Source organism: Hemitrygon akajei, chromosome 7 (assembly GCF_048418815.1).
Source record: "Hemitrygon akajei chromosome 7, sHemAka1.3, whole genome shotgun sequence".
In the NCBI taxonomy this organism is placed as follows: domain Eukaryota; kingdom Metazoa; phylum Chordata; class Chondrichthyes; order Myliobatiformes; family Dasyatidae; genus Hemitrygon; species Hemitrygon akajei.
In genome coordinates, this window is record NC_133130.1 from 70107167 (window position 1) to 70133315 (window position 26149).

The following is a 26149-nucleotide window of genomic DNA, read 5'->3' on the forward strand; positions in this document are numbered from 1 at the left end:
TTCAAGGCAGCGTGAAGGCCAAGGTCTCTCAGCTTCTTGTCAAGCCTGGAGGGAATTATTGTGTTGAATGCTGAACTGTAGTCCAAGAACAGCATTCTCACAAAGCATCCTTCTTCTCCAGATGTGTAAGGACGGTGTGTAGAGCTGTGGCCATTGAGTCATCAGTCGATCCGTTATGTCAGTAGGTGAATTGTAGGGTGTCCACTGTGGGTGGGGGCATGCTGCAGATGTAGTACTTCATCAGCATTTGCTTATTATTGAGGTGAGTGCAACAAGATGCCAGTTGTTCAGACATGTTACCTTGGTCTTAGGGGCTTAGTTCTTGGGGCTCCTCAGGTTTTCTCATCCACCAGAAGACCATAAGATATAAGAGCAGAAGCAGGCCATTCAGCCCCTCGAGTCTGCTCCACCATTTTATCATAGGCTGATCCAATTCTTCCAGTCATCCCACTCCCCTGCCTTCTCCCCATACCCTTTGATGATCTAGCTGATCAAGAACCTATCTACCTCTGCCTTAAATGCATCCAATGATTGGCCACTCGTAGCAAAAATTCCACAGATTTACTACTCCCTGACTAAAGTAATTTCTTCACATCTCTGTTCTAAATGGATGTCCTTCAATTCTGAAGTCATGCCCTCTTGTCTTAGACTCCCCCACCATGGAAATAACTTTGGCGTATCTAATCTGTTCAGGCCTTTTAACATTCGGAATTTTTCTGAGATGCCCCGTTATTCTCCTGAACTCCAGGGAATATAGCCCAAGAGCTGCCAGACGTTCCTCCATATGATAACCCTTTCATTCCTGGAATCATTCTCTTGAATCTTCTCTGAACTCTCTCCAATGTCAGTATATCCTTTCTAAAATAAGGAGCCCAAAACTGCACACAATACTCCCAAGTATGCTCTCACGAGTGCTTTAAAAGTCTCAACATCATATCCCTGCTCTTATATTCTGTACTTATAGAAATGAATGCCTTCACTTTCTGCACCACCGACTCAACCTGGAGGTTGGCCTTTAGGGTACTTTGCACAAGGACTCCCAAATCCCTTTGCATCTCTGCATTTTGAATTCTCTCACCAACTAAATAATAGTCTGCCCATTTATTTCTTCCACCAAAGTGCATCACCATACACTTTCCAACATTGTATTTCATTTGCCACTTCTTTGCCCATTCCCCTAAACTATCTAAGTCTCTCTGCAGGCTTTCTGTTTCCTCAACACCAGCTGCACTTCCACCTATCTTTGTATCATTGACATATTTAGCCACAAATCCATCAATCCAATAGTCCAGATCATTGACATACATTGTATAAAGCAGCGGTCCCAACATTGATCCCTGTGGAACTCTACTGGTAACCGGCAGCCAGCCAGAATAGGATCCTTTTATTCCCACTCTGTTTTCTGCCAACCAGCCAATGCTCCACCCATGCTAGTAACTTCCCTGTAATTCCATGGGCTCTGATCTTGCTAAGCAGTTTCACGTGCAGCACCTTGTCAAAGACCTTCTGAAAATCCAAGTACACCACATCTACTGCATCTCCTTTGTCTACCCTGCTTGTAATTTCCTCAAAAAATTGCAGCAGGTTAGTCAGGCAGGATTTTCCTTTCAGAAACCATGCTGGCTTTGGCCTATCTTGTCGTGCCTCCAGGGTACTCTGTAATCTCATCCCTAACAATCGATTCTAATAACTTCCCAACCACTATTGTCAGGCTAACATGTCTATAATTTCCTTTTTGCTGCCTTCCACCCTTCTTAAATAGCAGATTAACATTTGCAATTTGCCAGAATCTATTGATTCTTGAAAGATCATTGTTAATGCCTCCACAATCTCTCCAGCTACTTCCTTCAGAACCCGAGGGTGTATTCCATCGGGTCCAGGAGATTTATCCACCCTCAGACCATTAAGCTTCCTGAGTACCTTCTCAGTTGTTATTTTCACTGCACATATTTCACTTCACTGACTTACTTGAATGTCCGGTATACTGTAGATGTCTTTCACTGATAAGACTGATGCAAAATACGCATTCAGTTCCTCTGCCATCTCTGCGTCTCTCATTACAATATCTCCAGCGTCATTTTGTATTACAATCAACTCTGTTTTACCTTTTATATACTTAAAAAAGCTTTTAGTATCTTGTTTGATATTAGATGCCAACTTCCTTTCATAATTCATCTTTTCCTTCCTAATGACCTTCTTATTTTCCTTCTGCAAGTTTTTAAAAGCAGCCCAGTCCTCTTTCTTCCCGCTACTTTGGCTTCCTTGTATGCCCTCTCATTTGCTTTTACTTTGGCTGTGACTTGTCAGCCACGATAGTGTCCTTCCTTCCAAAAATTTCTTCTAATTTGGAATATATCTATCTTGCACTTCCCTCATTTTTCTCAGAAACTCCACCATTGGTAATTACTTTCAGATATCCATGATAGCAATTAATTTGTAATATGGAGACTGATCTCTTTTGTCCTCTTGGTTGTTTAACCTTCAGTCAGATGTCTCACATGTTTAGGAAGGGATGGTGGGGAACTAAAAGAACCCAAGCAATGCATTCAGCTCACTGCAGAATTAATCTCACATTCTATTTGTCTTTCCCAAATGCTCCAGTGTTTTTTGCATTATTTGCTTATATTGTGAATAGATGATTTATCTGTTTGCAATGCTGATAGGTGTGTGATTTTTATTTACGGCAGCAAAATAGAATTTAATCCTAAATCAGTGATAAAACTTGTCCTTGTTTTCTGCTCAGATTGTGCTGACATAATGCTCATCATTAACAGTTTTTTTAATCTGACAAATTCATCACAGCTTTAAATACTTGTGCTTTACTGTTTGCTGATTGTGTTTGCCAATTTTCAAAGCAAGAGATTTTGAAAACTGGGCTGAGAGTGGTCAGCTGTGAATAATACATTTTGGTTCTACTCTCAAATTTTTCCTTTTGCTCCAAAATCAATGCCCTAAAATTGAATAATAAATAACATAATCAAAAGATTTTTGGACATAGTAGGTATCTGTGTTTTATGAAACATTCAGAATGTAACAACTGGAGTTCAAAGTAAATTTTATTAACGGAGTACATGCATGTCACCCATACAACCCTGAGATTCTTTTTCTACAGGCATACTTAGCAAATCTGTAAAACAGTAACTGTAAACAAGATCTGTAAACTGTAACAAGTAACTTGTTATGCAATAGCCTTGATTGGATTGAAAAGTTGATGGTCTGGTACTTTACATTCTATTACACATTCTAAATGTGTAAATCAGCCAACTGAAAACATTGTGATGTTATCTTCCTGGAATGAAGCATGCTAAGGCTACGTCCACACTAGATGGGATAATTTTGAAAATGCCAGTTTCGTGTAAAAACGATAGGCGTCCACACTATGCGTTTAAAAAAAAAATATCTCTATCCACATTGAAACGGAGATTTCGGCGAATCTCCTCCTCCTGCGCATGCGCAGGACACATCTACCAAAAACAAGCAACATGTTTGGTGTCGAATCTCGCCGTAAAAGTGCACGTTTGTGTAGTTACAGACTAGAAAAACTTAAAACGATGGACAGCTGTTGGCTTTTGCGCAGGAGAACTTAAAAGTGAAAAAAACACAAATACTGGAGCATATGGAGGCAACCAACAGGGAGTTCACAGACAGATTGACCCGGCTGACGAAGAACATTGAAAAACTGACTAACTCTGTTGCATTAATAAAGACCCTTGTTAAATGTATAAAAACATGTCTGCATCAGTGTTATCTTGTATTTCCATACAATGTTACATTAGGCTGTTACACATCTATTGTCAGAGAAGTACTTGCATAAATAGGTAAACCACCTTCATACGAGCAAGGACAGAAAACAGGGCAAAGTATTCAGTAAGCTATGGGTCAAAGTATTTGGTGAGTACATTTCTAACTCTTCTGGTGTCAGTTTCATTGCTGTCTGTTCTGAAATTGTTAGGTTGCATTCAAGAAAACAATGAAATAGTGCGCTGCCGTCTGACAGCATTTTCAGAAGTCTCTGGTTACCCCGTCCACACTGATCCAGACGATCCGGCGTTTTCAAAAATACACACTTTGGAGAGTGTTTCTGAAAAGCTCCGGTTTCAGGGGACGAAAACACCATTTTAGTGTGGACGAAGGGTAAAAACGAGGAGAAAGAGCATTGGTTACAGATTTATCAGGTGTAGTGTGGATGTAGCCTACAGTAGTGTGGTCTACTACCATCACTGTCTGTGTGTGTGTGTGTGTGTGTGTGTGTGTGTGTGTGTGTGTGTGTGTGTGTGTGTGTGTGTGTGTGTGTGTGTGTGTGTGTGTGTGTGTGTGTGTGTGTGTGTGTGTGTGTGTGTGTGTGTGTGTGTGTGTGTGTGTGTGTGTGTGTGTGTGTGTGTGTGTGTGTGTGTGTGTGTGTGTGTGTGTGTGTATTTAAAGACCTCAAAATCACACAGGCAAGAAGCTTTCTTCAGGGTTATAATGACAAGTTCCTTGTAAAAAGCTTTGCTGTTTTAAGGGCAAATAAAGAGAGGATAGAGATAGTTATCTTTCCACCTTGTGTGCTTCAAGTCGAAATTCAAATTATCCCGCGCAGGAAATTGTATTTTAAAGAAAGCTTACATACAGGAGGTGATGTTCATACAAAACATACTGTATACAAATGAACTATGCTTCTAGAGACCAGAATACTAACTGAAAGAAGAAGCTCTTAAAATGATACAGAAGTGAAACCTAAAAGTCTGAAATAAATTACTAGGAATAAATTATAATAACTTGTATCATAGTCTTATTTTGTAGTATGTAAAAATTTACCTCAGTTTTGAAGTTTTCTCATTCCATTTACCATTATTTAAAATATTTGAAAAAATAAATAATAAGCACTATTATTTTAATGTGTTTATCATTTTATTGTTCTATTAATAGCACATCACAGGGTGGCACCATATAGTGTGTTGATTAGTACTGCTGCCTCACAATTCTGGGGATTGTTTTCAATCTTGGCTGCTTAATTCAAATCTATGCACTATTTGCCACTTGTGTTTCTTCTGGCTGCTTCAGTTTTTAAAAAAAATTATTTTCTAAGACATGCTGTATTTGGTCATTTAATTATTTGTGTAACTTGTCCCTACTATTGATGGGTGGAAGGAGAATTGGGAATTGATGGGTATATGAGAGAAAACACTGGATAAGGAAAATGGGAAATGTTCTGAGAGCCAGCAAAGACGAGGTGAGCTGAATGGTCATTTCCTCTGTGGATATGAAATAGCTGAAAAAAAGTGTACAAGGTAAAGTTTAGAAATTACAGTCAGAAAGGCAGGGGCAGTATAATAGAACAACTTTATTAAAAGTCAACTGCTTTACCTATGTTCCTAAGCAACTGCAGATACTGTATGTGCAATTTGTGTTGATTTCAACACTGAAGATAATTTAAGCTATGTTCTATGTTCTCTTAAAGCACTGCCTAAGGAGTATCAGAAGATTGGAAAAGCTCTGCAAAATCTTTCACAGGTCTTCACGACCAGTGGTTATGAAGGTACTATATTGTAATAAATGTTACAACTGTTTTGCATATACATTTGATTAGCTGTTAAATTAGATTTTTGCCTTAATTTCTTATGAACGTACTCCTACATTTTCTATATTCCTTTCAGCCCTCCTGTTTTCACTTATCTTGTTTTACTATATGCCTCTTTTTTTCTCCCTTTATCCAGCTCTCGATACCCCTTTTTTTTAGGTTTACTTGGAATCACTGTCCTTCTCTTTCACCCATCAGGGAACTCATTGGCCCTGGACACTTACATTCCACTTTAGAATGACTCCCACTTGTCAACTGTTGGATCATAGGGGTCTCCCTACCATCCAACAGGACACTTACCAGGAGCGCTGCATATGCAGGGCCCTTAGTATTATTAAGGATCCCACCCATCCATCCAGCATTCTCTTTGACTTTCTACCATCAGGCAGGAAATGATAATGCATGAAAACAAAAATGGTCAGGATGAGAAACAATTTCTTCCCCCAGGCCATTAGACCTATTGGAAGTGTCATTGGTTAATCTGTTCCGTACCTTACATAACTTAATATTGATGCACTTTAGTTTGTTATTTATGTGTGATTCATCTGTAGATGTTATGCTTACCTTCATAAGTTGTTATGTGTTGTGTGTACTACTGTCCTTTACACTCTGATATGAAGAAACATTGTCACATTTCTATATGGTTACATATTATATACATGTAGGTCATTTAATGACAATAAACTTCACTTGACTTATTTAAATCAACTAAAAATTATTTAATATGAAGTTTAACTATTGACTTATAAAAATTATTGAAATACAAAGAGATCATTTTTGTCCCATAGCTATAAGGATCTTTGGTAAACCTTTTATCATCCACCTGAACCCCACTGAGCCTTGTTAGGTTCATGCAAATTAATGCAGCATAAGACCTAATTAGGTCATTCAGTCCATTGAGCCTGCTCTGTCATTCCATTATGACTGATTTATTATCCCCTCAACCCTATTTTCTTGTCTTCTCCCTGTAACCTTTGACACAAAGTATCAGCCTCCATTTAAATATACCCAATGACTTGACCTCCACAGCCATCTGTGGCAATGAATTCCACAGTTTTACTACCTTCTGGCTAAAGAAATTCCCCCTTATTTTTCTTCTAAACATACAGTGCCTACAAAAAGTATTCACTCCCCTTGGAAGTTTTCATGTTTTATTGTTTTACAACATTGAAAACAAAAAAAAAAGTCAATTTAGTTTAGGTTTTTTTGACTCTGCTCAACAAAAAACACTTTTTTGTGTCGAAGTGAAAACAGATCTCTACAAAGTGATCTCAATTAATCACAAATATAAAACACAAAATAATTGATTGCATAAGTATTCACCACCTTTAATATGACACACCAAATCATCACCGGTGCAGCCAATTGGTTTTAGAAGTCACATAATTAGTTAATTGGAGATCACCGTGTGCAGTTTCAATTGATTAGTAAAAATACAGCTGTATCTGGAAGGTCCAACTGCTGGTGAGTCAGTATCCTGGCAAAAACTACACCATGAAGACAAAAGAATACTCCAAGCAACTCCATGAAAAGGTTTTTGAACAGGACAAGTCAGGAGATGGATACAAGAAAATTTCCATGTCACTGAATATCCCTTGGAGTACAGTTTAGTCAATCATCAATATAGGGAAAGAATATGGCACAGCTGTAAATCTGCCAAGAGCAGGCCGTCCTCATGAATGACCGTGCAAGACGGGAACTAATGAGCGAGGCCACCAAAAGATCTATGACAACTCTAGAGGAGTAACAGGCTTCAGTGGCTGAGATGGGAGAGACTGCATCTACATCAGCTGTTGTCTGGGTGCTTCACCAGTCGCAGCTTTACGGAGTGGCAAAGAGAAAGCCACTGTTGAAAAAAATTCTTGAAATCTTGGCTAGAGATTGCCAGAAGGCACGTGAGAAACTCTTGAAGTCAGCTGGAAGAAGGTTTTATGGTCTGATGAAACCAAAATTGAGCGTTTTGGCCATCAAACCAAGCGCTATGTTTGGCCTAAGCTATACAGAGCACATCATCAAAAGCGCACCATCCCTATCGTGAAGCATGGCGGTGGCTGTATCATGCTGTGGGGATGCTTCACTGCAGCAAGCTTGGAAGGCTTGTGAAGGTAGAGGGTAAAATGAATGGAGCAAAATACAGGGAATGTTGGAGGGAAACCTGTTGCAGTCTACAAGAGAAATGTAACTTGGGAGAAGATTTGTTTTCCAGCAGGACAGTGACCCTAAGCTGAAAACCAAAGCTACACAGGAATGGCTTAAAAACAACAAAGTTAATCTCCTGGAGTGGTCAAGTCAGACCTCAATCTAACTGAGAATTTGTGGCTGGACTTGAAATGGGCTGTTCACTTGTGATCTCCATGCAATTTGACAGAGCTTGAGCAGTTTTGTAAAGAAGAATGGGGAAAAATTGCAGTGTCCAGATGTGCAAAGCTGATAGAGACCTATCCACACAGACTCAAGGCTGTAATTGCTGCCAAAGGTGCATTTACTAAATACTGACTTCAAGGGGGTGAGTAATTATGCAGTCAATTATTGTGTTTAGCAATTGTAATAAATTTAGACCAATTTGTGGAAATTAGTTTTCACCTTGACACAAGAGTCTTTCTATTGATTAATGTCAAAAAAGCCAAATTAAATCCACTGTGATTCAGTGTTGTAAAACAATAAAACATGAAAACTTCCAAAGGGGTGAGTTTTTTATCAGCAGTTGTATGTCCCTCTGTTCTGAGACTGTGCCCTCTGGTTCTAGCCTATAGGAAACATCCTCTCCAAATCCACTTTGTTTAGGCCTTTCAATATTTGATAGGTTTCTATGAGCTCCTAGTTGCCGCACTTCCAGTTGTGCTTCCCTTTTACTGATAAATGAATATAATTAGACTCAAGCTAAGCCATATTTGAAGAACTATATGTTTGTTTTAGGCTCATATCCTGTACATAAATAGGCTATTTCTTACTTGCCTGGCATTCAAACTGTGTAAACAGGAGGTTGCTTATTGTTTGCCACTTCCCTAAATGTCCATAAAATTTGGCTTTTATATCTGTACCAAGTAAATTCATCAACAAAAAAAAATGTACTTTCCAGCATGAACCTGGTATATATGTAACAGTTTTTTGTAAATATGTTGCAATATCATAAATGTGCATACAAAGATTGCTGCAATAACTCTTGTACATGCCCAGTGTGGTGATTGATTCTTAAAACTGAAAAGTACTATTTTGAAAGGAAGAAGTCAATTCAAGTAATTCATAATCCAGTTTATACGTAAAAATCCTGGAAAAGTATGGCTGTCCATAATCTTGCAGCTGGACTCGATTACATTTTGAGAGGTTATGTTTTAAACTTTTGCAAGCTTATTACTTCAGCCTGCTACAGGAAGTATTAGTTTATTATAATTAATGTTTTGCGATCACTCCAGCACTTGTCGAGGTTTTAAAACTTAAACTCTCCATCTTTGATTTTGGATCCTTTTACATCATTGGTGGCGAGTCTAGTGAATGTAGGGAAATTATATTTCTGCATTGATGTTATACTGTAATCTTTGGTGAATGATGATCCACAGAATGCAAACTACCTTACTAACATTTCAGAATCTGGGTCTTATTGTATATTTCCATCATTAACATTACCATCAAAGTCAGGAGTTTGTTTTCTTTTGTCAAGATGAGATTACATTCTTGGCTGCAATAAAAGGGCTTTTGTGAAGTTAAACATTCTACAGTGGGGAGTTTCCACCATAGAGGCAATTGTGATTCTAATGCAAATTACAGCCACCTTGAAAGTTTCTTCTGTCGCAACCCTTCCTCAAACCCCATAGGTGGCTGCTAAACTCATTGGCGTAGTCACAAATCTACCTTGAATTAGTATAATCGTTACATTTTAAAATTTGTGTTTTCTTTGGTATGTAGGGAAATGAGGAGAGACCTTATTAAAGTGTTTAAAATTGACAGGCATGAATGAGGTGGATGGTAACAGCCTTTTTCCTAGAGTAGTTCAAATCTAGGAAGTTCATGCTTAGGGTGAGAAGGAAAAGATTTAAAAAGGATCTGAGGGGCATCTTTTCCCATGCAAGGGGTAGTGACTATATGGAATGAACTAACCGAGGAAGTGGCTGAGGCCAGTATTTTCATTTAAGAAATACTTGGATTGGTACTTGAGGAGTTAGGTCTTGGAGGGACATGTGCTAAACACAGGAAATCTGGGTCTAGCTGGGTGGACAACATGGTTAGCATGGACTGGTTGGGCTGAAGGGCCTTTATCCATACTGTATTGCTCTATGACTCTAAACTACTTTACTTTTTGAAGAACTGTAGCTTTGTGATTTGATCAATACATTTAAAAAAAATAGCTTGGTCACAAAAAGTAATTATTTAAAAAGCAGTGTCAGCTTAATATGTGAATACCTGACAATAAATTGATAGAAATGGCAAAACAAAACAAGGAAACAGAAATCAGGTCCTAAGCACAAGAGATTATGTAGATGTGGAAATCCAGAGTAACACACAGAAAATGCTGGAGGAGCTCAGCAGGTCAGGCAGCATCTGTGGGGAAAAAAATAAACAAGATGGTGTTTCAGGCAGAGACCCTTCATCAAGTATCTATACTACTTTGGGCTAGGAATGAGCATGAACTCCATGTGGCAGGTTGGTTCTGTGTACAGCTCAGAGTCTGCATCTAACACAGTGTATATTAATGCAGAAATGGTGGAGACTTTATTGGGACTGAATGTAACTTGCGTTTAAAGTTATGTGATATTATTGAGGCCAGAGTTTGGTGGTGCGGCAGGCAGCAGCAGTGGCCTCTCCAGACCTGGTGTCACTTTAATTTATTTTTTTAAACTAAGGCATAATTCTTTTTAATTTGCACATGGACAACAGAGCAACCAGTGTTCGTATCTACCATCGCCAGACACTGCTATGGTACAGAAATTGCCCAACAACAAACCTTCATGAGGATCTGCTGGAGAAGCTATGCAACCTCAGCCTGCTTCAGGGACCAGGCCTACAGTCCTTGGTGTCGCCTGATGCTGATGGCCGGGAGTGGGGACGTCGTAAGCAGTGTGCGAGGAGGTGGAAGAGCGGCAAGCGGGCAGGGGTCCGTGCCAGGCTAAAAACAAACCCTAGCCGGCCAGCCCTCCCGTCCATTCTGCTCTCCAATGTCCACTCCCTAGACAATACATTGAACTACATCCGACTCCAACGGACTACTCAGCGGAGTCTGCTGCACTTTCATTTTCACGGAAACGTGGCTTAGCGACAGAGTTCCAGACGCCGCCATTCAGCTAGATGGGCTCGCTTTGTTTCAGGCTGACAGATATGCAACTCTGTGCGGTAAGGCTGGCGGTGATGGTGTGTGTATTTGCATCAACAAGAACTGTGCGGTAAGGCTGGCGGTGATGGTGTGTGTATTTACATCAACAAGAACTCTGTGCGGTAAGGCTGGCGGTGATGGTGTGTGTATTTGCATCAACAAGAACTCTGCTGGTCTCTAGTTTCTGCTCATCGCTAGTGGAGTTAGTGACTGTTAAGATACAGACCATTTTATTTACCACGGGAATTCACCACTGTCCTTATAGTCGGTGTGTACATTCCCCCCCCAGCACTGATGCTAAGGAGGCGCTCTGTGAACTGTATGGGGCTATTAGCGAACTGCAGAGTGCATATCCTGATGGACTGTTTATTGTCGCCGGAGATTTTAACCACGTGAACCTCAAGTCAGTGCTCCCCAAATTCCATCAGTATGTGGACTTTGCAACGAGAGGGGAGCACACATTGGACCTTGTTTATATAAACATCTCCGACGCGTACTGGGCAGAGCCCCGCCCCCACCTCGGTTACTCAGACCACATCTCTGTTATGCTAATCCCAGCATACAGACCGCTCGTCAGGCACTCCAGACCGGTTTAGAAGCAGGTGAAAACCTGGCCAGCGGGAGCCATCTCTGCTCTTCAAGACTGCTTTGAGCACATTAACTGGCACATGTTCAGGGAGGCTGCAACCGATGGCGAATCTACCAACTTAGAGGAGTACACGGCATCAGTGACTAGCTACATTAGCAAATACATTGATGATGTCACTGTGTCCAAGACCATCACTGCATGCGTTAGCCAGAAGCCATGGATGACCGTGGAGGTGCGTACACTGCTGAGGACCCGGAACTCCGCCTTCAGAGCAGGTGACAAAGCGAGGGCCAAACTGTCCCAGGCCATCAGAGAGGCAAAGCGTGCACACGCCCAGCGAATCCACAGCCACTTCCACATGCGCCGCGTGTCACCGCTGTCCTGGAAGGGCATTCAGGACATCACCAACTTCAGGACAACATCACCTGCCTGTGCTGGTGATGCCTCCCTCCCATATTCATTGAACAACTTCTACGCTCGTTTCGAGGCAGAAAATGACGCGGTGGTGAGGAAGACCACTCCTCCTCCCAATGACCAGGTGCTGTGTCTCACCGTGGCCGATGTGAGGAAAACTCTTTGCAGGGTCAACCCACGGAAGGCTGCTGAACCAGACAATATTCCTGGCACAGTGCTCAGAGGATGTGCAGACCAGCTGGCAGATGTTCTCACTGACATCTTCAACATCTCCCTGAGCAGCGCCGTCGTTCCAACGTGCTTCAAGGCCACCACCATCATCCCTGTGCCGAAGAAATCTTCAGTATCCTGCCTCAACGACTACCGTCCCGTTGCACTTACATCCATCATCATGAAGTGATTTGAGAGGCTCATCATGAGGCACATAAAGACCCTGCTGCCCCCCTCACTGGACCCCTTGCAGTTCGTGTATTGTCCCAACCGCTCAACAGATGACGCCATCACCACCACCCTCCTGGTCCTCACCCACCTGGACAAAAAAGACACATACGTTTGAATGCTGTTCATAGACTTCAGTTCAGCATTCAACACAATCATTCCTCAGCACCTGATTGGAAAGCTGAGCCTACTGGGCCTGAACACCTCCCTCTGCAACTGGATCCAAGACTTCCTGACTGGGAGACCTCATTCAGTCCGGATCGGGAGCAGCATCTCCAACACCATCGCACTGAGCACGGGAGCTCCCCAGGGCTGTGTGCTCAGTCCACTGCTGTTCACTCTGCTGACCCACGACTGTGCTGCAACACACAGCTTGAATCATATCAAGTTTGCCAGTGACACGACCGTGGTGGGTCTCATCAGCAAGAATGATGAGTCAGCATACAGAGAGGAGGTGCAGCGGCTAATGGACTGGTGCAGAGCCAACAACCTGTTACTGAATGTGAACAAAACAAAAGAGATGGTTGTTGACTTCAGGAGAGCACAGAGCGACCACTCTCCGCTGAACATTGAAGACTCCTCAGTAGAGATCGTTAAGAGCACCAAATTTCTTGGTATTCACTTGGCAGAGAATCTCACCTGGTCCCTCAACACTAGCTCCATAGCCAAGAAAGCCCAGCAGCATCTCTGCTTTCTGTGAAGGCTGAGAAAAGTCCATCTCCCACCTCCCATCCTCATCACATTCTACAGAGGATGTATCAAGAGCATCCTGAGCAGCTGCATCTCTGCCTGATTTGGGAATTACACAGTCTCGGATCACAAGACCCTGCAACAGATAATGAGATCAGCTGAGAATCATCCGGGTCTCTCTTCCCGCTATTACAGACGTTTACACCACATGCTGCACCCGCAAAGCTAACAGTATTGTGAAGGACCCCACGCATTCCTCACACAAACTCTTCTCACACAAACTCTTCTCCCTCCTGCCATCTGGCAAAAGGTACTGAAGCATTTGGGATCTCACGCCCTGACTGTGCAACAGTTTCTTTCCCCAAGCCATCAGACTCCTCAATACTCTGAGTCTAGACTGATATCTACATCATTTTATTATTATATTGTAATTTGTCCTCTACTGTGCCTGTTGTCTTGTTTATTAATTATTGTACTGCCCTGCACTGTTTTGTGCACTTTATATAGTCTTGCGCAGGTCTGTAGTCTAGTGCAGTTTTTATGTTTTACGTAGGCTAGTGTAGCCTTGTGCTGTCTCACATAGTCTAGTGTAGTTTTGTGTTGTTTCATGTAGCACCAGGGTCCTGGAGGAACGTTGTTTCATTTTTACTGTGTACTGTAACAGCAGTTTATGGTCAAAATGACAATAAACTTGACTTGACTTGGGATATCAGTGCCAAACAGTCAATACAATCAAAAGGAAGCTCTAAGCCTGTTTGCATTTGGACATAGTCATTTTGTAAAAAAATCTTTTCTGTGGCTTAGTGTATTATTCATAATAACTGTAATATAATTTGCCAAGAACTCACTGTTTATTCATTTGTATTTCAGGTGAATGCATTCTGACAGATCCTTTAACTGAAGCAGGAAAGACTTATGAAGAAATAGCTAACCTCTTTGCAGAACAGGTATAAAAAATGTTTTTAATTTGGGTGATTGCGTGGAAATGTAGAATAGGCATGTAACTTATAAATGCATTGCAAATGAAATAATGTCTTTATAATTTAATGGCAGCTTTTTCATTGTGAACCATGATCTAAGTCAACAGCTTGGTGGTGAAACGTGAGATTTTGATCATTCTGCAAGTAGTACTTAAATTTTGATTCAGCTTGACAATTTGGTTGGTATTATTGACATGACTTTATCAGTCATTATTGACTGATAAAGTAAGTATGAGTTAGATTATAGATATACTATACCTCAGGCTGCTGGTTTGGTTCAATACAGGGAAATCAAAGAGGTGATGAAGAAACATGAGGAATACTGATTTTGGTTTGAAGAGAGGTTGTGCACTTACAATATGTAAAACATTCTTCTTTATCACATGGGAGAAACTACTGGAATTGAAATTATGACATCCAAGTATGAGAGAGATTTTTGCAGCATGTGCCATTGTGTGGAAATGTCATATGAACTTATGTTTTCAACAGCCCAAAAAAGATCTGCATTATTTGATGGAAACCAACCAGGAATACAAAGGATTATTAGGATGTTTCCCTGATATCATTGGAGTGCACAAGGTAAAAGAAAATTAACAAGTGAAATCTTCTATTGAAGTTTTTTTTTGCCGAGTCAGACAACAATAAGCAGAATTTTAAAAAGTTGAAGCAAGGTGATGTCAAGCTAAACATCAACATGAGGCCAGAGAACTATATAATTGTAATTCATAATCCCAGTATTGATGACACATTTATAAAGTAGGATGTGTAGATAGAGATGAAAAATGCATAAGGAAGCCAGCAAATGGAATAAACTCCATTTTACAATCAGTATTAAGAATGCTGTCAACTGAGTGGCAGCTGGAAACTGAATATTGAAACTTATGATATACAGTGTAAAAAGATTATTTTTTATCGGCCATATATTTACTACTCTTGCATTTTAGAGTGCTGGTTTGAGCATAACAGCTAAGTTGTTCAGCTAATTTTATTTAGCGATATTGCACAGTAACAGGCTGTTACACTGCACCACCCAATTATAACCATGTGACCAATTAACCTACTAACTTATACATTTTTGGTATGTGGGAGGAAACCCACACGGTCACAAACATTCAAATATGGTGGAATCTTCAACCATACTGTGGCATGCAAAAGTCTGGGCACCCCGGTCAAAATTTCTGTTACTGTGAGTAGTTAAGTGAGTAGAAGATGAACTGATCTCCAAAAGTCATAAAGTTAAAGATAAAACATTCTTTTCAACATTTTAAGCAAGATTAGTGTATTATTTTTGTTTAGTACAACTTTCAACTGAAAAAAAGGAAAGGAGCACCATGCAAAAGTTTGGGCACCCCAAGAGATTTGAGCTCTCAGATAACTTTTACCAAGGTCTCAGACCTTAATTAGCTTGTTAGGGCTATGGCTCGTTCACAGTCATCATTAGGAAAGGCCAGGTGATGCAAATTTCAAAGCTTTATAAATACCCTGACTCCTCAAACCTTGTCCGAACAATTAGCAGCCATGGGCTCCTCTAAGCAGCTGCCTAGCACTCTGAAAATTAAAATAAATGATGCCCATAAAGCAGGAGAAGACTATAAGAAGATAGCAAAGCATTTTCAGGTAGCCGTTTCCTCAGTTCGTAATGTAATTAAGAAATGGCAATTAACTGGAATGGTGGAGGTCAAGTTGAGTTCTGGAAGACCAAGAAAACTTTCCGAGAGAACTGCTCGTAGGATTGCTAGTAAGGCAAACCAAAATCCCCGTTTGACTGCAAAAGACCTTCAGGAAGATTTAGCAGACTCTGGAGTGGTGGTGCACTGTTCCACTGTGCAGCGACACCTGCACAAATATGACCCTCATGGAAGAGTCATCAGAACAAAACCTTTCCTAAATCCTCACCACAAAATTCAGCGTCAGATGTTTGCAGAGGAACATCTAAACAAGCCTGATGCATTTTTGAAACCGGTCCTGTGGACTGATGAAGTTAAAACAGAACTTTCTGGCCACAATGAGCAAAGTTATGTTTGGAGAAAAAGGAGTGCAGAATTTCATGAAAAGAACACCTCTCCAACTGTTAAGCACAGGGTGGATCAATCACGCTTTGGGCTTGTGTTTTAGCCAGTGGCATGGGGAACGTTTCACTGGTAGAGGGAAGAATGAATTCAATTAAATACCAGCAAATTCTGGAAGGAAGCATCACACCGTCTGTAAAAAAAAAAAGCTAAAGATGAAAAGAGGATGACTTCTACAACAGGATAATGATCCTAAACACACCTCAAAATCCACAATGCACTCTCACAGTCCCCTGACCTAAACATCATTGAAAATCTGTGGATAAACCTCAAAAAAGTAGTGCATGCAAGACAGCCCAAGAATCTCACAGAACTAGAAACCTTTTGCAAGGAAGAATGGATGAAAATCCTCCAAACAATAAAGACTCTTAGCTGGCTTCAGAAAGTGTTTACAAGCTGTGATACTTGCCAAAGGGGGTGTTACTATGTACTGACCATGCAGGGTGCCCAAACATTTGCTTCGGGCCCTTTTCCTTTTTTGTTACTTTGAAACTGTAAAAGATGGAAATAAAAAAAGTAATCTTGCTTAAAATATTAAAGAAATGTGTCATCTTTAACTTCATGCTTTTTGGAAATCAGGTCATCTTTTACTCGCTTAGCTATTCACAAGAACAGAAATTTTGACCGGGGTGCCCAAACTTTTGCATACCACTGTATTTTTGAATATGTTTAAGTAGTTAAGCAAGTATCTCAGTGCAAGGGCAACGAAGGACAAGAGGCACTCCAGCCTCAATTGAGGAATCTTTTTCCAGCCTCTATCATAAATTATATTTCAATAGATGCATTTGGACCAAATTTGTATCAAAGTTAGGAGCTAAGTGATCCTGGCAAAGCCTAATTTTAGCATTACTGAGCAGATTACCGATGGTGCATAATAATAATCTATGATGTCATCTGCCACTTTAGAGATATTTATGAAGAGATGGAGGACAGATTGGATTTATCCTACATCGTGTGGTTAGAAAATGTCTTACAGTTTTCTTGATGATTGAATAGTAGTCTTGAAATTTCACCTGAAAATACAGTCGGCCCTCCTTACAGATTCAACTAACCGCGGATCGGGAAAACCTGGAAGTTCTCTCTCCAGCACTTGTTTGAGCATGTACAGACATCTTTTTTCTTGTCATTAATCCTTAAACAATATAGTATAACAACTATTTACATAGCATTTACATTGAATTAGGTATTCTAAGTAATCTAGAGATGATCTAAAGTATATGGGAGGATGTGCATAGGTTACCGCGGATCGGGATTAAAAAAAAAACCCAGAAGTTCCCTCTCCAGCACTCATTTGAGCATGTAGAGACTTTTTTTTCTTGTCATTACGCAAGATGTTATAGTGTTTTAATCTGATCCATTGATTGTGAGCTCACCCATACAAAAAATGTACACAATTATCACACCTTAGGACACGTAATTCTGTACCAAACCTTGATTAGGCTGGTATCTCATATTTAGATATGCCTTGTGCTACTCCTGATCTGACATTTTCTTATTTTAAGTTTCTGTTAGGAAATAACCTGTTCAGAAATGTTTGTTTTGATGAAAATTTTCATGGCAAAGTCCTTTACTGATGAAGAATTGCTCCAGAACTTTAATCAGTGATGATATTAACTAAGATTATGAATAGAGTTTTTATGGAGGGATTATATCTCTGATTTGCATGGTTTATTTCATTATTTTTACTGTGATATTTTCAATAGGGTGCCATAGAAAAAGCCAAAGAGGGTGACAAGTTGGTTGCCTTAAATAAGATAACAGCACAGGAAAAGAACACCATGGTGAGTCGTATTGGCACCATGTCTTATGCATTACAAGGTAGGTACAAAAACAAAATGGAAAATGGCATGCTTTTAATCTATATTTGTTTACAGATATTCATGGGGCAGACGAAAATGGCTCAGGGTAGATAAAAGGGTAAATATGTGAAGCCTTCATCAATTGTTAATAGTAATAGTAGTTAAGTTTGCCAGCTCTGGAATTGTGAACACTTGACAAATATTAAGACACTATTGTGGTAATTCAGTATTTTGGCTTTAAAGCTTTCTGCCAGCTGCTATAATGTGAAAAGTTTGAATGTATCAAAAGTTTCAATGGTGGGCAAGTTGTTGGAGAAGATTTATGAACATTTGGAGAGACATAATCTGATTAGGGATAGTCAGCATGGCTTTGCCAAGGGCAGGTCATGCCTTACAACCTTGATTGAATTCTTTGAGGTTGTAACAACACACATTGATGAAGATAGAGCAGTGGATGTAGTGTATATAGATTTCAGTAAAGCATTTGATAAGGTTCACCATGAGAGGCTCATTCAGAAAATAATGAGACCTTGCTTTGTAGATCTAGAATTGTCTTGACCACAGAAGGCAAAGGGTGGTTGTGGATGGTTTGTATTCTGCATGGAGGACGATGACCAGTGGAGTTCTGCATGATCTGTTCTGGGACCCCTCCTCTTTGTGATTTTTATAAATGACCTAGATCAGGAAGTAGAAGGGTGGATTAGTAAGTTTGCTGATGGTACAAAAGTAGGGGGGTGTTGTGAATAGTCTTGGAGGACTGTCAGACATTACAGTGGGACATTTGACAGGATGCAGAACTGGGCTGAGAGGTAGCAGATGGAGTTCAACCCAGATAAGTGTGAAGTGGTTCATTTTGGTAGGTCAAATTTGGAGACAGAATATTATTTTAATGGTGAGACTTTTGACAGTGTGGAGGATTAGTGAAATCTTAGGGTCCATGTCCATAGAACACTCAAGCTGCTGTGCAGGTTGACAGTGTTGTTAAGAAGGTGTATGGTGTGTTGGCCTTCATCAACCATGGGATCGAGTTCAAGAGCGGTGAGGTAATGTTACAGTTATATAAGATTTTAGTTAGACCCCACTTGGGAGTACTGTGTTCAGTTCTGGTTACCTCATTACAGGAAGGATGTGGATGCTATAATGAGTGCACAGGTGATTTGCAAGGATGTTGCCTGGATTGGAGAGCATGCCTTATGAGAAATGGTTGCATGAACTTGGCCTTTTCTCCTTGGAGCGACGGAGGATGAGAGGTGACCTGATGGAGGTGTAATAGATGATGAGGGGCATTGATCGTGTGGAAAGCCTGAGGCTTTTTCCCAGGGTGGAAATGGCTAACATGAAGGGCATAGTTTTAAGGTGCTTGGAAGTAGGTACAAGGGGGATGTCAGAGGTAAGATTTTCACACAGAGTGGTGGGTGCGTGGATAGCACTGCCAGCGAAATTGGTAGAGGCGGATACAATAGGATCTTTTAAGAGACTTAGATAGGTATATGGAACTTAGAAAACTAAAGGGCTAATGCAGTAGGGAAATTCCAGGCAGCTTCTTGAGTAGGTTACATGATCGACACGACGTTGTGGTCTGAAGGGCCTGTAATGTGCTGTAGGTTTTCTATGTTCTATCTGTGAGTAAAAGAGAGAAACCAAAGGAAGACTAATAGTGCAGTAACTTTGGTAACTATGAAATTGCACTGATTACTAAGATGATACCACTTGCCTTTCACCCATCACCAATGATATATAATATTTTCAGCCACTGACAACAGGTTCGGTTTTTCATTATTCTACCTGTGTCAATTATTAATCCTATCATGCATTGACTTTGACCTTGATATGGAACCAAAATCCCCTGAACTGCATAGGCTACATGCAAGATTCTTTTATTTATTTTGGCCATTTTTTTTTTAACAGGATTAATCTCTCTCGTATCACATTTGTCCTGGTTTAAACTCCTGCTTCTGTTGTATATTAAAATATTGCACCAGGAACTTGTGTTTTTTATTGACATTTGCTGTTTAATCTTGACCTAATCTTGATCTGTTTATTCTGACCCCTCCGCTCATCGCTCAGATCACTTTCCCGATTATTGATGGGAAACAGACATAGTAAATAGGGGCACAGAGTCTGATGAGTCATAAGTATTTCACTAACCATAATCTGTTCATGAGCCATTTCACCCTGCGTTGTCTGGAATAAGGGAATGTGAAAAAGAGAAAGCTGAGTTCCTCCCCACATCACAGAGTCTACATTGCGGCCCGACATGGTGTTGTGGTCCAACTCATCGAAGCACGTTTTGTAAGCTTGAGCTTACCGTGCCATGGGAAGAACACATGGAGGAGGCCTCCGAGCGGAAAAGAGCCAAGTATGAGGATCTGAAGGACAACTGTCAAAGAAGAGGCTGGAGAGCAAAGTGTTGGCCCGTGGAGGTCGGGTGTCGTGGCTTTGCAGGCCAGTCGCTCTGCAAAGTATACACTGCACTTGGAATCACGGGAGAGAGAAGAAGGAGAGCCATTTCTACCACCACAGATGCAGCAGAGAAAGCATCAAGATGGCTCTGGATAAAGAGGGCAGATCCGTGGGTTGCTGCTAGGGAACAGGCCGGGGTGTGATCAACCCCGGTTGGTTCGCCTGGGTGAGGGTGTATGATGCTGAAAGACCCAAAACACCTGATGACCCCAGGTAACATCACTGATGATGTGCCCTAGCTTAGCATCATGCAGATGTTTCTGTAAGAAAAAATAAAAGAGAGAAAGCTGAGTATCAGAAAATTTGATTGCATCATAGAAAGTTAAACATAGTTAATTTTCCTTGTTTCATTGTTTTAGTAAATAAAGATGATTAAAGTTCCATAATTTCATTACAGCTGAGATGAATCACTTCCACAATAATCGGATTTATGATTACAATTCTGTAATGCAACACTACTTACAGCAACAAGTCCAGTTTTATGAGACAGTAAGTAGCATAGTTGATCTGTTTTACTTTGAATTCCATTGGGGTGATTGGGGAAATGCCAATTTCTTTTCATCTTGCAATTAAATTTTATAAGTTTTAAAAATTATGTTGTGTTTAAGTAAAAAGCATTTGTTTCCTGTAGCTAAACGATCCAGTTTTTTACCTGCTGTTTCCAATAACCTATTGACCAAATGACCTCAATTCTTATCCCCCATAGCAACCCATGCCTGTCCTTATCAGAGTTATTCCATTTGCCTCTCCCTTATTCTGCCAACTTATCTGCTATTTAAAACTAACTTGTTTTCTTCCCCTGAGGAGTACAGTTGAGAGATGGCCATGTGCTAGAATTGACTATAAAGAGGGAAACAATTCTGAAGAATGATATGGGGAGAAAAGAGCAAGAGTACTCTTTTTATGAATGAGAGAATGCCATTGAACAGTTGATCAATATTCACACATTTGTTGGAAGATCGTATGAAGAATATGTTGAGGTTTATTGAACTGAAGATTATTTTTATTATTTTACACTAGATTGCAGCAAAACTGAAGCAAGCATTGAGCCATTTTACAGTGCAACAGTAAACCCTGCAAAGCAATCAGCCTTAATTGACCAGATGGTGGAGGAAACCCATGCTCTGACGTGTGTTTATGAAGGAAAAGCACAAGAAAGACATCTCAAATTCAGGTTTTGTTTGAGATAATGTTAAGCATGCAAAACAGCTGTTTGGACCATTTATTCTGTTGCTGCAAAACTGTTTCATGACTTTGAGTATAAACATGGTGAACTTTTGTTACTTTATGCATTATTCTTTGTCTCTTTCTTGTTTGTTCCTTTTCAGGACAAATGTACAGTTGTATTTTTGACCAGCAGTGACATCATTTTAGGAATTATTGTTGATATGATGCCATGGTAGCTGCTACTGCCTGTATAAATTTCATTGTTGCAGATTACTTTGGTTTCTAAATGGGCTACAGGAAGAAGAAACGCTGCATTTTGGGGTGGGGGGATTATTATGATATTGAAGGCAATAACAATGGAACTTGGGAACTGATTTTTGTTATCCACACAAGTACTTTCTGAAGGCATTCTTTCAATTCAAATGTGCTTTTTTATTTTTAATACATTTAATAAAGTTTCATGTCACTTATGCATTCTATAAAGAAAGTGGGCAAGGACAAGACTATTTTAAAAACAATTGGAGCAGATAGCAAAAGGAAAGCCATTTAAAGAAAGGATTCCAAAATGCCAGTAGATGGATGCAATTCAGATATGAGTAGTGCAGCACAGACATGGAAACATTTGGAAGGAGAAACCTCTTGCAGTTATTAAACTTTTTATTGTTCATTATTTTGATTTTTTTTCAATTCATACAGATACCAAGAATATATCAGACCTTGAAAAATATATCTTAACATTCCTGACTATGAACTTTGCCATTTATTCTTGACCAAATTTTACTTGGGACGTGGCTTTTTGTTCCATCCCCTTTTGGCGATAGCATTAGTAGAAGTGTCAAAGGTTATACTCTGAGGTGCCACTCTGAAAAGCTTAATGGGCATAGTTGGTTTACAATTTGGCTTTTGTAATGAAGTGTATGTCAGATTTTTTTTTACAATAATCACCATCTTTAGCCTCCATCATTATTGCTGCCTAAGCTACCAAACTACCAAAAAATTGCTTTTATAATGTTAACCATATTTTAGCAAAGTGATTGCTATTCTTAACTGATTATCAGATCTTCTTGAAATCCAGCCCTCCAAAGTTCAGGGCTGACCTAAACTTTATATAAATGCAAAAAAAAATTCAAAGTAATTCTGAATAGAGCTATTAAATTACCTAGAGCCCTGCTTTAAATTTAAAATGACTGCACAAAGATATCTGTAATTATACAGACGTACATTTATGAATCTAAGAGGACTATAAGAGCATGTTTGCACCAAAGATAACTATTTAATTTTGTATTGACATTATTTTTGGATGATGAACTAATAAATGTTCTATGCTTATACATTTTTGATATTTGAGTTTGTCATGTTCAAGTGCTAAGCTGGGAGCAAGTAAATTTGAAATGTGGAAAATGTTTTGTAATATAGGACAAAAGAAAACATCTTTATATTGTCAGTGATGAAGAAAATTCTGTGCATAAGGTGGTTAACTAGAATATTTTTAAAAAATAGAAATATTTGCACTCATATTTTGCCTTCTATACTCAATTTGGTGGATGAAAAATACAAATGCAGTGGATTCTGATTAATTGGACCATCGGTTAAATGGGGCTGCCACTTATTTGGCCAACTCTTTAAGAACAAAAAGTAATTGAGAAAATAACTGGGATTTCTTTCGTTCATTTGAGGCACTATGCCGTTTAGTTGGGACAGGAGACAGATACCAAATAGTTTCTAATTAGCGCCGGTGGCATGCTCTTCTGTGGCCATTAGACATGGCACCATCCTTAAAACAAACAGGTTTTAAATCGCATCAATTGCATGTGCTTGTATTCAAAAAGCAGTGATTTCTGTCGCATTGTTGGCAAGAAATAAGCAGATAGACAAGTCAGAACTGTTTTTCTAACTGCAGTTTCAAGCATTCAGGGTTGAAGATTCCAGATATGCCCAGAAGTGAAAATGAAACAATTTCACTACTTTAACAAGTTAGGAACTATGAAGAATAAGAAGGCATCAACAATCATCTTGAATGTTACAATGAAAATGAACATTTGGAAAATGCAATCGTCAATAGCATTGTATGAACGCAGTCCATTATTTACACGTGCTGATTTTGTTCATTTATAGCCAATCAAAACAACATGGCATTTTACTTATGCTGAATTCCTTTGACAATAACTGATAGGAACTAATACAGTTTTATAGTACTGTAGTAGTATTGATTGTGTTCTAATTTGTTCTGTATTTCAATTGAATATATAATTTGTTACTCAGTTAAATAGTTTGTCTTTTTTCATACCTTTTTAATTATTTCTATGGAATGTTGGCTAATTGGGGCAGCCACTTAATAAAGCCAAAATGTGCTGGTCCCGATGTGTCCCAATTAACTGCAGTCTACTGTATTAAATTGTTGAGATGTGTTAACTTTATATGAGATTTGTTACAAGATATTACATTATTGGTGTGCTTTCTGTGCACAAATTATACAAATGTAAATTATCTCTGTTAATCCCAATGTGAAAATATCTTGTTGAAATTAAATTGTCAGATTTATCTTAATCCTATTATAGCACAGAATTTCTGTGATGGAAGTTTATACTTTATCAGGAATGCTGTAACATCAAGTTCAGAGAACAGTAAATCTCACCAAGCTTTACTTCTGAACACTGAAATTCATTGGCTAAGTGACTAGTTTATAGCAAACAAGGGAATTAGGATTAAGATTAGCTATATTTGTTGTATATTCATCAAAACACAGTGAAATGTGCATTTACGTCACAACCAACCCAGTCTGAGAACTGCAGGGAGCAGCCCTCAAGTTGTGCCATGATTTTTGGCATCAAGATAGCATAGCCACAATTTATTAACCCAAACCCATATGCTTGTTTTGAAATGTGGAAGGAAACCCACACAGTCAATGGGGAGAATGTACAGACAGTGATGGGAATTGAACCCCAATCTTCTGATTGCAGATGCTGTAAAGCATTACAAGGACCACTATGTAACCATGCTGTCCTTCTGGGAGACCTAAAGGCAGGTGGGGACACACCATTTTGTCTGATGAATGATTTGAGCCTGAGGAAAAGGATGTGCTACTGGAGTTAAGCAATCTAAGTGAATCTGTTATTTTGTATTTTATATTGTTACTGTACAATTTTCAAAATGAACTTCAGTATAAAATTGGTTTGTTTGAAATGATGCAAGAGCAATTCAGTAATACTGTTTTTACATTTACATAATAGTTTTGATACTAGTGCCTGAGGTATCTTACCATCACAATGATAGGATATGATAGTGATGCAGTGCTTAAATTTGTAAACAAATCCATCATTCTGTTTAAAAAATAAATAAATCTGAAATTGGTGTTTCAAATGAAACCTGCCAGAAACTAAAGGTTGTTCCTAAAATCCAGCCAATTCACTTATGTCTATCTAACCTTGATTTGATCTGATTTGGTTATGGCTCCGGATCCATGTTAATTGACTTTTAATTGCCTTCTGAAATGTAAGCTACTCTCGGGTGTGTCATAGCTGTTGAGTTTTTAACAAGTTTTAAACTAAACCAGATAGACCATGTGGCAGTGACGCAGGCACAAAATCTCTTGACCCAGAAAATTGCTCATGTATCAGTAAAGCATGTAAAGTCTTCATCATGAACATTTCAGAACCAGTATCTAAATTGGTAGGTTGGTAGGGCCATCCTATATACCATTTAAGCAAAAAAAAAATTATGCTATGGTTAGTCAAGAGCGAATGGTATCATGTCAGACATTTCAATGTTAATATCTGGGCCTCAGTTTTGAGAACCACATATTGGGGAGATGTCAAAACCTTGATGATGATACATATTGTTTTTATAACAGAAAATTTATCAAACATTACAGCTGAATTAATAACAAAGATTTTGATGATTGAGAAGGTAACTTCCTCTTGCCAAATTAAACTCCATTGATCAGGTCAGACATGGATCTGTTCCTTCTCCTGTTGTGGAAGACAGTAAAGAACACTAGAGAGAGGGAGAGAACAGAAGAAACCTAACACCCTGATGGGTTGTCTACTGTATTCATTGCACCTGGTATGGCCTCCGTCCGCAAAAAGCAGTAATTCTTGGTGGCCAACCATTTTAATTTCAATCCGCATCTGACTTCTGACATGTTGGTCCATGGCTTCCTCTCCTACAATGATGAAGCCACTCGCAGGTTGGAAGAGCAACACCTCATATTCTGTCTAGGTAGCCTCCAATTTGATGACATGAACATTCATTTCTCCAACTTACGGTAATTTTTTCCCCTTCCCTCCTCTTCAATTCCACACTCTGACCCCCCCCCACTTTTACCTTTTCTCTTAACTTGCCTATCATTCCCCCTAGTGCACCACCTTCTTCCCTTTCTCCCATGTTCCTTTCTATCCTATTACCTCCCAGCTTTTTAACTTCTTCCTCCTCCCACACCTACTTGGCTTCACCTATCACCTTCTAGCTAGTCCTCCTTCCCTCCCCTGACCTTCTTATTCTGGTATATCCCCCTTCCTCTCCAGTCCTGAAGCAGTCACAGCCTGAAACGTCGACTGTTTTGTCACTTCCATGGGTGCTATTGACCTGATGTTAGTCAGCATTTTGTGTGTTGCTAGGAGGAGTCCCCCACAGATTCTGCAGTTAAGGATAACAGAAGAAAGTGCTATAGAATACC

General features: G+C 39.6%; 1 protein-coding gene across 1 annotated transcript in view; it reads left to right on the forward strand.

Annotated features, from left to right (window-relative positions):
* snx9b (sorting nexin 9b) overlaps window positions 1-24660 on the forward strand; it is a 119377-nt gene extending 94717 nt beyond the window's left edge. Inside the window, exons 13-18 of the mRNA XM_073051145.1 lie at window positions 5441-5518; window positions 13867-13943; window positions 14466-14555; window positions 17749-17863; window positions 20705-20796; window positions 21328-24660. Coding sequence (XP_072907246.1) covers window positions 5441-5518; window positions 13867-13943; window positions 14466-14555; window positions 17749-17863; window positions 20705-20796; window positions 21328-21378 — 503 coding nt within the window. The 3' untranslated portion in view covers window positions 21379-24660. The remainder of the gene's footprint in view (window positions 1-5440; window positions 5519-13866; window positions 13944-14465; window positions 14556-17748; window positions 17864-20704; window positions 20797-21327) is intronic.
* The last annotated feature ends 1489 nt before the right edge of the window (window positions 24661-26149 follow it).